This window comes from Elephas maximus, chromosome 12 (assembly GCF_024166365.1).
Source record: "Elephas maximus indicus isolate mEleMax1 chromosome 12, mEleMax1 primary haplotype, whole genome shotgun sequence".
NCBI lineage: Eukaryota > Metazoa > Chordata > Mammalia > Proboscidea > Elephantidae > Elephas > Elephas maximus.
This window is the reverse complement of record NC_064830.1, coordinates 57,394,281-57,406,879: the sequence shown is the minus strand read 5'-3', so window position 1 is coordinate 57,406,879 and position 12,599 is coordinate 57,394,281. Positions and strand designations below refer to the sequence as shown.

Below are 12,599 nucleotides of genomic sequence, written 5' to 3'. Positions count from 1 at the left end.
TGCAGACTGTGCTGACACTGAGGGACTCCAGCCAGGACTCAGACACCAGTGTTCTAGAAACAAAAGGATTTATTTGGTTCCTAAAGAATTAAAAGCCTGTTGGAGCAGACCCTTGGCTCAGGCCCGCATCTGCTCGGCTGCCCTGTCCACCATACTGACAAAGGGGTTGCCCTGCACGTAGAAGCGTAGGAGCTTCTGAGCCCACTCCCCCTTGCAGCCGATACCCACCCGGGTTGCAGCCACCACAACTGGCTCAGGTCCTGGGGGGCCGCGCTCCATCCACACGGCCCCATCTGTGGCCAGGTCCCGCTGGTCAAAGCTCTTGTCAATGGCCAGGGCCTGGCACAGCTTGGAGGGGCCACTGCAGAGCTCGTGATCCTTGAAGGCCCGGCCAGAGGCACCCTTGCTGAGGGTGCTACGGAGCCGCCGCATGGTCTCCAGGCCCTCCAGGGGCTCTAGCGCTCGCAGCAGGACACATGCCCCATCCCCTGCAGGATAGATGGACAGGCTGGACAGGAAGCCTCCCAGGGCTCCTGCTCCCCCCAGACCCCCGTGCATGTCTGTTGCTGCAGGAGGATGCAGCTGCCTCCCATGTGGGAGGAGGGAGGGTTCCTCATCTTTAGACCCCTTGGCCCAACTCCTCTTACTCCAAGCCTACACCCACTGACTGGCCCGCCCTGGACCCCACTGTGGAGAACCTGTGAAAACACACCTGGTGGGGGCGGTGTCTGGCATTGGGCCTCCTTCCTCCTGGGCCTTCCCCTGGTCTGGGATCAGCAGCTACCAAAGAAGTCCCAGAGCCTACTCCCACCCCTGGCTGGCCCAGGCTCCCTGCCAGGCTCCACAGATCCCTGCCCACCGTACACACCTGAATCCATGCTGGGCACTTGGGAAGCTGGCTGGAGCAGCCACTGCCCTGTGGTTCCAGAGGGTGGGAGGCCCACATAGTGACCCTTGACCCTCCTGGGATCCCCTCCCCCACCCATCTCAGAGGCCTAAGGTGGTGACTCCACAGCCCAGGGATGTGTCTATCCAAATTGTTTTGGGAGGCAGGGAAGGCCCCTAGATTCCCAAGGCCAAAGGTCAAATAACTGATAACCACCAGTGGACCCCTCCCCTGGGACCCCTACCCAGACTCACCTGTGTACCTTCCACACCACACTGGCCAGAACCACCTGCAGGTCTGAGAGGCTCAGCCCCGCTCTTGGGCCCCCTTCCCAGCCCAAGGTTCCCAGATTCAGACCCCTACGTGAGGCCAGGGCTGCACTCAGGACCACTGGCCTACGGGAGCCTCCCTGGAGCCTTGGTTCAAAACCATCCTGACGGCACCTGGGAGCCTGCTGTGGGTAGACGCAGGAGCCATGTGCCCAGCCCAGCCTCCTAGGCCCAAGCTTGTGAACAGGTGTCCCTTAACCAGTTTCAAAAAATACAAGGTAGTGGGCTAGGGAAGTCCTGAAACATGGCCCTTGTCTGCAGCTTCTGGGCTGCTCTCAGCCCACCCGTGTGCAGAGCTCTAGGGCTGCCTCTGGGCAGGAGCAGATCCCCAGGACCCCCATCTTTTGAGTCCCGCAGATGCATCTCATTTTCCTACTTCAGAGACAAGCAGCTTGGCTGCCCGTCTGCCCAGCACACGCTCCCACTCTGGGCCCTTTCCCACGGAGCATGAGTTTCCACATCGCAACCAGTAAAGCAACGTTGACATCCTGCTCTTCCTGTGACGCTCCGATCCCTCGCTCCCCTACCATTGACCATCCCTCAACCCTCCTCCCTCCTCAAACCCAGCCCCTTTGCTCCACCTCAGCGGGGACACCCCAGCCAGTCCTCAGCCTCCCCTTTCTCTGCTCCCCTGCATGATGCTGGCCCTTACCGTCATCAGGTCTGTGTGTAGGGTCCTGCCCTCCCAGGCCTGGACATCCCCGGGGCAGCTTAGTTATATGCCCAGGAAGTGACTTGTCACACCCCCGTTCCCTACCCTGGAAACCCAGCCCCCCTGGGATCCTCCCTGTTTCTTTACTGGGTTCTGTCTCTACATCTCTCCCCATTCTCTGAATTCTGTCCTGCCCTGCATAAGGGCCTTGTCAGTGACAACCGAGCTCTTCAGGGTGCAGCCAGATGGGCCCCCACCATCTGACACCCACTCTTTCCAGTCTTGATAAACACCTGCTGTGTGTAAACTTGGGGTCCAATCTCAGGTTCTCACCCTCACCCTTGGCTGTGGCATGGCTCAGGCCACCAACTACCTGCTCCAGTGGCCCGGCTCCTAACCCATCCAACAAACATGAGACCTACCCCTTATGGCCCCCCCAGGTAATTGCACATCTTGAGGTGAGGGTTTAGACAGTGCCAGGGGTTGAGGGCCCATTCGGCTGCTTCCTCCCTGAGCACAGACCACCCAGACAGCCCCTGAGGGAGCTGAGCAGGTTCCCCACCTCAGCACTGTTGATGTTTGTGGCTGAACTGTGCACTGTAGGTGCTGAGCAGTATACCTGGCCTCTGCCACCCACCCAACTGTTGACAACCAAAAATGTCTCCAGACATCACCCAGGGTCCTCTGGGGGTAAAGTGGCCCCTGTGAGAAGCACTAGTCTAGACCCTGTAACTGGCTGCCTGGCAAGGGCTCTGCCTGAGCTGAGCACACCTCAACTCCCTATTACCCTTTTTTCCCCAGGACCAGCCCCTCCGGAGTCCATGTGAAGCCAATAGTGATGCCAGGGGCCTAGACCCGTCTGTTCTGTATTTGGTCCTGTCCCCTCAGCCCCTCACATTCTCCCTGGTCAGTGCCACAGACTGTGCTCCTGGAAACCAAACCTGCCTGGTCATACGCTCACCCATGTCTGGGGTATGCCAGCTGAGGGGCTCTGCCCGGCCCTGGCTCCTGCTGGCCCAGCCCCCGCACACCTTCCCCCGCCCCACCCCACTCCCTCTGCTCACCCCGGCTGGAGACATTCAGGCAGAAGTACATGCCGTAGATGGTGTACACGTACAAGGTGCCCGGCTTCATGAACATGCCTCGGTTCCGGGCTGTCTGCCGGCCACCCCTCGAGTGTGCAGCGTCATCCTCTGGGCCCAGGTACGCCTCAGTTTCCACAATGCGGCTGCGCAGCTCCGTGTTGTCTGTGAGCCGCCGCACGAGGACCTGCAGGCCACACTCAGTCTCTGCTTGGGGCCAGGAAGGGCTGGCCTCCAAACACCACCCTGCCACTCCCTTGGGCCTGGATCCCACACTCTGGCTCAGGAGTGCCGCAAGGCGCCAGATTCAGCCAGGCGCCCCCGCTGCCTCCTCCCTTCTGGGAGCCAAAAGGCCACTGTCCAGGCCTCAGCCACCAGCTGTCTCCTCCCAGACCACCAGTCCTGCCCACAGGTTTGCAGCCCCCTCAAGCAAACCAGCACCTGTCCCCCTGCCTCCTCCCCCAGAACCCCCAAGAGGGACCCCAGTGCTTAGCACGGGGCTGGGTGGGTGGGCACAGAGGACATGGCCCTGAGTGTGTCCTGACAGGAGCCACCTGGAATCCTCCAGAGCCCATGGGGCCCACACTCTACAGGCTGCAGGGCAGCCACAAAGGACTCCCACATGGCTTCCACCAGCCTGGCTCTGGAAGGCTGCCTGGGTTTCCAGGTCTTTTCAAAGAGCCTTTCTAAGCTGCCCCTGCAGTGCCCTGGTCAGTGCAGGCAGGAGTGGGAAAGCTGGCTACAGTCCACTCACTGGGACCACACCTGGGGCAGGCAGAGAGATGCCTGTCCTTTGGGACCGACGAGCTTTGAGCCCAGCTGGGGGCTATCGCTGGAGGGCAGGGGCTCTTGGGTCAGCAGAATACACTGGAAAGCAGCCCAGGCCACAGAGAAGGGCGAAGGCCTTGTCCGATGCCAAGTGTGCCCAGAACCAAGGCCTCTGAGCCTGTGAACCTTTCTCACCCTAACATGGTGACTGTTGCCTGGCTGTGCAGCATGACTGGCCAGAGCCCAGGGATGACTGGAGGCTGTGCCCACTGCCAGGAGCCCCAAGGCCTAACTCCTCCAGGGGTTCCTAGTGGACTCTTGAGGCCAGCCTATGTCCCCAGGGGCATCTCCAGCACCCGCCCAGTCTTGAGGCCAGGTCATCAGCCAGAGGCTAGGTCTGCCCATGCTGCAGCCCAGGATTCCCCATGGTGCTTGTGTCATGGGACTGGGAGGGGACCTGGGAGGGCTCAGTGGGGGAAGCAGTCTAGGAGACCTTCCTGGGGACAGCAGCACCTCTACCAAGAGAGGAGAGTGGAGAGAGGTGGGGGTTGATGTTTCCACTGGAAGCCAGGAGTCTCCTTGTGCATTCAAAGTGGGAAAGATGGGAGCAAACACGTTGGGGCTTTTCCAGACCATCTCTTCAGGAGCCTTGGAGTGAGTGTTCCTCACGTGGCATCAACCCAGTATCCATGGGCAGTGCTTGCCCTGAGCACAACGGCCGGTCACTGTGTGCTCCTGCCATTCCTTTCTGAGCCACGCTGGTGGGTCCTACTTTCAGAGAGGCTCCTTCAGCCCCATCCTGGTTTTCTGCTCTGAAGTTCACCCTGATAGCACTGCACACACTTCCTCCTTGGTTGGGGAGCCCGAGAACCCTGGGTCCTGGGGGAGGTGACCCTCTCTTCAGCCCCAGATGGGTCACGACAGCAACTCATTTTTCTTGCAAGTGACCTGCTTCCAGCATGAGTAATGACCTGATCTTGGCTGACTGAGGGTCTGAGAAGGTCTGGAAAAGGCTGCCCTCCCTGTTTCAAAAGGGCCCTTGGGGTGAACCACCCTCTTTTCTGGATGACGGGGGCCTACTGGGAGACCCTGCCATGCACCAAGGGCAGCTGCACAGAGACTGATCTTGGTCCTTGACAGCTTCCCTGAATTCTTGGTCAATCCCAGGACTCACCTGCCTCCACATATCTTTTTATGTGAGGTCATAAACCCCCTATAAGTTAAGGTGCTTTCAGAAGAGTCTTTGGTCCTTGCAGCCTAAAACCTCATGGGACAAACTCTGGTTCCTCCTCCACTCAGCCAAGTCCACATTTTAGGGTCTGGTCCTTTCAGCACCCAACTCTTCATACTAGTTTTTCTATTAGCCACAAAAACCAACTCTCCTTAGCTATTTTAACCTAAAAGTATGTCAGAGCACCTCTAGGAGGACCAGAGAGCCAGGCTTGGGTTTTTTTGCATCAGGAACAACGCCCAACTGGTGCTCCAGACTGATCCGGAAAAGGTTCTGCTGCTGGCACACACCACCATGTGTGTTCACACATGATGTAAACCATACCAGATACTGCCGGGACAGACCCTGGAGGCTGCAGCTGGGATGGGTCCTAGGTGGACCTCCCACTCCAGGCCTAGGGAGGGCACGTCTGATGGGCAAGCCAAGATCCAGGACCAGTGTTTGAGCTGTGGGGTGGCTCCTGCCCTGTCTCAAGGCAAATTCAATGCTTGAGCCCAGTGTCAGCCACAGTTCTCACGTGTGTAAAAACCAAAACTACTGAGCCTCAGGTGGCACTTACACTGGGGGCTGTGAGGGTTCAGAGTAGAGAGAGGCAGCCCCTCACAGATGCTAGAGGTTAATACTGCCTTTGGTTCTGTCAAGAAACCTGCCCTGAAGGAGACCCAGGTGGACAAGCAACAGATGTGGCATTGAGCAGGGACAACTGTGGGCCCAGTTGGGGCATCCAGCCTTTGGCCTCAAACCTAAGTCCAGTGGTGAAAGCCAGGTGAGACACCTGCGTGGTGATGACTGCTTCCACAGAGGCTGCGTCTGCCCAAGAAGCTGTGTGTACGTTACCTGTCCCAGAAATGCCCGCGCCAGATGAGACCCCGGCTGGTCGAAAAACTCAGATCCCAGTCGGGCCGGATGGTTCAAGAAATAGATGCTACGCTGGGGGCCTGTGGTAGCGGGTGGCCCCAAGCAGGCATGAGGCCCCGAACAGGGCTCCTTGGGGTAAGGCGTCCTGGCAGCGTCAGGCAGGATCTGGCTCGTCTCTGCATCTGACAGGCGCTGCTTCTTTTGTCCCACCCTGCGGGAAAGCTGTAATGGGAAAAAACAGAAGCAAATTGTCTGAACGAGTGGAGACAGGTCGGTGTACGCTTGCGAATCAGGCTCAAGATGCTTGAAGACTGGATTCGATGGCTCTGCCTCAGTTTCCTCATCTGCAAAGTGGGGTGACCACCTCATAGGACTGAAGTGCAAACAGAATGCTGCACCTGATGTACACAGCCCAGTGCTGGACACCAGGAGGCCCTTGGGCAGTGATCATGGGGACAGGCAGGCAGCAGCAGGGTGGCCCCTCTACTCCACATGTGAAACAGCCTAGGCTGGAGGGAAGGCTGAGCACCTTGCACACGGCGGAAGACAGAGTGCAAGGCCACCGTCTGCAGGACCTGGGAGGGGGTGATGGCACCCTAAGGCTCTGGACTTCTCCGAGGGTGGTCACCCTGAGCCTCAGGCATCAGGGCTGGACCCCCTCCACTTTCTACTCATCACTCAGCCCTTGAGCAAACTTCCTGAGCTTGTTTCCTGAACCTTGCTATTTGCTCTCCACCCTGATCCAGAATTTAAAAATACAGACTGCTAGTTTCTGGTCAAGCATGTAGAGAGCTTAGAAGTCTTCACTCCCATGTCCACAAGAAGAGAAAAGCTAAAAACAATAAAAAAAAAACAAAAAAACTGAAAATCAACAACTCTTCTTAGATCCGTCAGAGAATTGAGGTCACAGGGCAAACCATCCCCCAGAAAACTGGACAGACAGGCAGATACAGATAATCACTGCTTACCAGGACTAGGAACCACCAGCTCCGGATTCAGCACAGGGCAGGAACACTTAAAGGGCAATTGACTAAGTGTTGGAGACTGAATGTGGATGACCTGGAGAGGTAAAAACTCCTGGACGCCCAGACTTATGGTCCCCATGCTTCTGTGAGGAGCCTCCAGGAGCTCCACCAGGTTCTCACTGTGAAGCTCAGAGAAAAATTCCCCATACTTCCAGTACTTGCAGCAGGGGTGGGGGAGAAATAACCATTTTGAAATAACTCTGTCTTAACAACGGCCTGCCCTCAAGGGAAACTATCTGACCAGAGCCAAACCAACAGGGTTTTTATCAGAGCCTAACTGACATGGAGGAAGGGAAATACCCAACTCCAGCCCCCTCCAGCCTTCCTTTCACTTAAGGAGTGAAGAAAAAAAAAGCCGAGAACACTTGTGATGATCACAGCCAGTGGCACAGGCTCTCTAAAAAACTTAGACCTAATCATAGGGTTATAGAACACTTCCCCTCCTTCCATATCTTGCCAGCACATCAACATCAACATCAACAGAGCTTTTAGGAGATTACAATGAAAAGAACCTCAGTTCCTTTTGCCTGATACATGATGTATGAATTTCAGCTCTGCAAGTCTCCACTGATAGACAAGTGGTGGCTGCACTGGCCAGGAATCAAAACCAAGTCTCCTGCATGGAAGGTAAGAATTCTGCCGCTGCCCTCTGTGTTCATGGACAGGAAGACTTAATATTATTAGGTCAATTATTCCCAATTTGATCTATAAATTCAATGCATCTCAATCAAAATTCCAGCAAGGTATTTTGTGGATATTGTCAAACAGATGTTAAAGTTCATAAGGAAAGACAAAACACCCAGGACAGCCAACACAACACTGAATAAGGACAGAGTTTGAGGACTGGCTCTTTAGTGATAGTGTGGTATTTACCCACTACCCGCCGACATCGAGTTGATTCTGACTTGTAGTGACTCCATAGGGTTTCCAAGGCTGTAAACCTCTACGGAAGCGGACTGCCACATCTTTCTCCCGCGGAGCCGCTGGTGGTTTCAAACCACTAATCATTCCGTTAGCAGTCAATCCTTTTAACCACTGAGCCACCAGAGCTCCTCGCTGTGGTATTAAAAAAACCAAAAAAACCAAACCCATTGCCACTGAAACAAACAGATCACTAGAACAGAATAGAGAGCCCAGAAATGGACTCACACAATATAGTCCACCTATCTTGGTCAAAGGAGCAAAGGCAACTCAATGGAGAAAGCAATCTTTTCAACAAATGGAGTTGAAACAACTGGACATCCACATGCCAAAAATGAATCTAGACACTAACCTTACATCTTTCACAAAAATTAACTCAAAATGGATTATAATCAAAACAATCTGGCACTAGTATAAGGATAGACTTACATATCAATGAGAAAGAGTTGACAGTCTAGAAATAAACCAATACATCTATGGTCAACTGATTTTCAAAAAGGATGCCAAGTCCATTCAGTGGGAAAAGAACAGTCTCTTCAATAAATGGTGCTTTAACAACTATCTCTGCATGCAAAAGAATGAAGTTGGACACACCACACACCGTATAGCAAAATCAAAAATGGATCAAAAAAAACCCAAACCCATTGCTCTTGAGTCAATGCCTACTCATAGCGACCCTACAGGACGGAGTAGAACTGCCCCATAGGGTTTCCAAGGCTGTGATCTTTATGGAAGCAGACTGCCACACCTTTCTCCCAAGGAGCAGCTGGTGGGTTCCAACTGCTAACCTTTCAGTTAGCTGCCAAGCACTTAGCCACTCTGCCACCAGGGCACATTACAAAGAAAATGGATCAGTGACCTAAACATAAGAACTAGAACCATAAAAACAGAACTAGAACTTAAGCTGGAACCTGCATCTCGCTCTGCACATGACAGACCCATTGTTTCTAACATTAAGTGTTGAGGTGCTGAGATTCCACGTTGGACCAAGACAGGTCTAGGTTGCTGGGAATGGATGCTGACGTGTCTGTCTCTGCAGCCCAGCCGCTCTACCAAGGCCATGGGCTCTGACTCCCTGGAAGCTCTGGCCCCTGCTCCACTTGTGAAACGGCTCAGGCTGGAGGGAGGGCTGAGCACCCACCTGCCCCACGAGGCCCGACGCCCGGTGCTCGGGTCTCCCCTCGGGGACGGAGGTTCCGCCAGGCCGCGGCTTCCCCATCCCAGACCTAGCATTCGAATTTGCCTTCAGGTTATGGAAGTTTGGGGCAGGGGTTGTGGAAAGGCCACCCTCCACTCGCAGTTGAACTGTGCACCTAGGCTCCTCGCGGGCGCGCCTCCCAGTCCTAGCCCTGGTGAGAAATGTAGGCTTATGGGGAGAGAGGGGCCCCAGGAAATGCCACCAGGCATCTGTGCCTGTTTCCTCAACTGCAAGAACAGGGAAGAACCACATCGGCAGCACAACACGGTTCTGAGGATAAACAGGACCAGGTGCACCCCTGGCTGGACGTTAGGAAGAACCAAAGTGATCCCTCCTGTGGGGAGGCCTCGGAGCGAAACCCAGGGCAGGAGTGGACCGGACTGCAGAGACAGTCGCGGCAGCGTCCATTCCCGACAGCCTGGACGCTACGGGTCCGCCCAGGGGGCGTCCGTCCCCAGAACCGCCGAGTGTGTGTGGCCAGACGTGGGGCAGCAGAGCTTCCTGGGGTTAAACCCTACCAGCGCCTCCCAGCGAGGCGCCAGGGAGCACTCACCTGGGCCCCGCTTCGCGCAGGCATCAGGCGGCTAGGGCGGGCGGGAATCCCTGACGCGGATCCCGCCTCTAACCGAATCCGGAACACACGCAGGTGGAACACCAGCAGCGACACCAGGTCAGGAAGCGCCGCCGGGGCCGGGGGTGGAGTCGGCGCCTGCGCAGCGGGGAAGGAGGCCGGGTCGGGGCGGACGCAGGGCGCAGACTCCGCCTCAGGGAGGGACGGTGTCTGTGGGCGGAGCCTTGCGGAGTCCTGTGGGCGGGGTCTGACTGAGCCTCCAGGCCTGGCCCCTCCCATTGTGGCGTGGGAGGAGAGAGGGAGCGGTGGGCGGGGCGAGACCCTTGCCTTCCACGCCCAGTGATCCGCCCCCACCTGTAACCCGATTTCCCGACTGCTGCAGAGCCCACCCTACCTGCAGCCAGTGGTTCAGACCGCCAAGAGGACGGGTCCGACATGAACCTTGACTCCGTCTTCGACGGACCCCTTTGGGGATGTCATGGTTTTGGCGGATAGGTTGTAGAGTGTTCTGAGGGTTCACTGGGGTCTGTGAGTAGCTCCAGGAGGGCTAGAGTGAGTGGAGGCGTTTGGGTACAGACGGCAGCTTGGGGGGCGGAGTGGGCTGGTGATACCCTGTCCAGGAAGTGGATGGAAGGCCTGGCCAGAAGCCCCCACGCGGGCCGGTGCTCACAGGCTAGCCTGAGAAAAGAAAGAGGGAGCAGCAGGGTTCTGTCTCCCAGGGGAGCCCCGACCACTCCTGCAGCTAAGGATGCTGGGGGAACCAGGTCCACTTCCTGGGGGTGACCTGTGGGATCGCCACCACCCTGCTTATCTGGCTGGCTGTGCTGACCCCAGGTCTGAGGCCCGGAGAAGGTGCAGCCTGGGGAAGGTCTCGCCCTCCACCTCTGACACCCCCTCCCCGCCACTCTGACCTCTCCCTCTTCTGCCCTGGGTCTAGGCAGCAAACTCCCAAATCAAGTGATTCCCACATGAGTGGGTAGCTAGGAAAGGAAATGCCAGGCCCAGAGGAAGGAAACCACCATGGTGGAGTTTCACACATAGGGCTGGTTTGTGGGGAAGCCCCAGGAGGGAGTGGCACACACAACCAGCAACTGTGGCTCAGTTGACACCAGCAGAGCCATTCCTCACCCCTGCCTCTCTGCTAGGACAGGCACAGTCCCACCCTGGCACCCCACTTCCCAGTCCTCTGAGGGACTTGTCCCTAGCTGTCTTTGATTTCTCTGACCCTGGGTGGGGGTGGGGGCTACCTGCTTAGCAGGGCAGCCCTAGGGGCCTGAAACAGCTGGTGTTGGGTGGGACGTATAGGGAAGGACAGGCCCATGTCAGATGGGCCTGGTGCCTTGTCCCAGGTCATGGCCAGCAGAGCAGGACCCTGGTCTCCAATGGCTCCAGCCCAGGCCCGAGTCCCAGTTAGCTTACCCCAGCCCAATCAAGCTGTCCCACCCAGGAAGCCCCAACCAGGACTTCTTGGGGAGGGAGGGGCAGTGCCTGCTGTTTGTGGCACTGTGTGCTGCTTCCCATGGGGTGGGGGAGCGGGGTGGAGGTGGTGAACAATGGGTCATAAACCATCGGCTTCTGAACGTGACCCCTCCCCACCTCCTTCCTCCCACACCCATTCTACCCCAACAATCCCACCCCCCTTCCTGTGGGTCCAGCCCCACCCTGTCTATGGGAGGGAAACTGAGGCCAGGTGTTTAGCAGGCCTGGACTATCTCCCTGGTGAGGGCAGGGGAAGGGTACTGTTCTTTTGTGCTAATTTTTTTCTGATTTCACAAGTGGTGCATGTTCCTTGTAGCCATCCAGATTCTCTTCCTGGAGGACCCAGACATAGCAGGAGGCAGGAGGAGAGGCTGGGCCAAGGGCAGCCTGGCAGGTCCTGAGGCGGAAACACTTCTCCAGAAGTTCCTGCGCCTAAGCTGTGGGGGATTTCACAACATCTGCCCCCCCCCGCCCCCACTTCCTGGTTTGTGCTCTGGGGCCTTTGCCACAGACTGGAAGTGGTGGGCTGAGCATTCCCACTGTGGTCTGGAGGGCGGGCAGGCAGGGGTGAGGGGAGGTGGTACAGGCCAAGGGCTGGCCCTCCTCTGTCCCCTGGGTCCAGGCGGGGAGAGGCTTAGAGGAGGAGGCAAGGATGTCAGTGGAAGATGGAGGTGAGGACACCTCAGGCCTTGAGAATCTGGATGTGGGAATGGGGCCTGTGGTCAGCATTGGAGTCAGCCTGAGCTTCTTGGCAGAGTGGCTCCTGGCACCCTGAATGTCTGGGCCTTTGTGGCACACTGTATCTGATGGGCCCTGGGGGATTAGGGGCTCCTTGGGCAGAGGGGCCAGCCACTGGGCTTGTCCTGCCTCCTGGGGCTGTGCTGCCAAGCTGCTGGGCCTTGGGCTCAGATGCCTAGAGGATTCCCCCTGCCATGCCCTGAGTCAGCCAAGGGGGCAGCTGCCTCAGAAATAGCCAGTGACTTCAGGCCTCAGACTGGCCTGGCCCACCTCCGCCTCCTCCCCAAATAGCCAGGGTTTGTCCTGGTCAACCCTGCAGCTTTGTCCCCTGGCAGAGGCAACTGCGTGGGGTGATGCAGTGTGGCCTGGGAGCTGAGCCGAGGATTCCAGGGTGGCCTGGAGTTAGGGTCTGAGAGCTCTAGGGTGGTCCAGATGCCTGTCTGGCAGTGCCATGTCTTCAGGGCCTCATAAAGGGGAAATAAAAGGGTGGATGTGTGTGTCCAAGTCAGGGTTCCTCCACCAGAGCGTGGGTACCTGTAGGGCAGGCATGAGGTACTAAGTCAGAGACTGCATGCAGTGGGGCAGCCCCTGAGAAGGCAAGGGAGTGGGAGGGCCCTTGGAATCCCCTGGATCAATGCTGAGGCAGCTTTTATCCCTGTCTCTGGATGCAGATGGCCCTGCCCCGTGAGGGGGCAAGGTTGGGCAAGGCAGCCCTCCACTGAAGGTAGCTCCTGGGGAGGCCCCATTGAGCACACGCTAAGGCCAGTGCTCTGGTGCCACCTTGGAGGGGTGTCCCTGTAGGGGGACCCTGCCACCACAGGAATCCAGCTGTGCAGGTTTGGAAGTGAGCTGGTCCCAGGG

General features: G+C 57.2%; 1 protein-coding gene across 2 annotated transcripts; it reads right to left on the bottom strand.

Moving 5' to 3' along the window:
• Nucleotides 1-117: 117 nt before the first annotated feature.
• MPG (N-methylpurine DNA glycosylase) lies at nucleotides 118-11,114 on the bottom strand. Of its 2 annotated transcripts, none has more exons than XM_049902872.1 (5): nucleotides 9,916-11,114; nucleotides 9,504-9,755; nucleotides 5,786-6,028; nucleotides 2,932-3,136; nucleotides 118-488 (listed from the first exon to the last, which is right to left on the bottom strand). In XM_049902872.1, the coding sequence occupies exons 2-5, from the start codon at nucleotides 9,525-9,527 to the stop codon at nucleotides 118-120; spliced, it is 843 nt and encodes a 280-aa protein (XP_049758829.1). In that variant the 5' UTR covers nucleotides 9,528-9,755; nucleotides 9,916-11,114. The 2 variants fall into 2 exon arrangements, with proteins under 2 accessions (XP_049758829.1, XP_049758830.1); XM_049902873.1 differs by having other exon boundaries at nucleotides 9,504-9,659; nucleotides 9,916-10,199.
• Nucleotides 11,115-12,599: the final 1,485 nt, after the last annotated feature.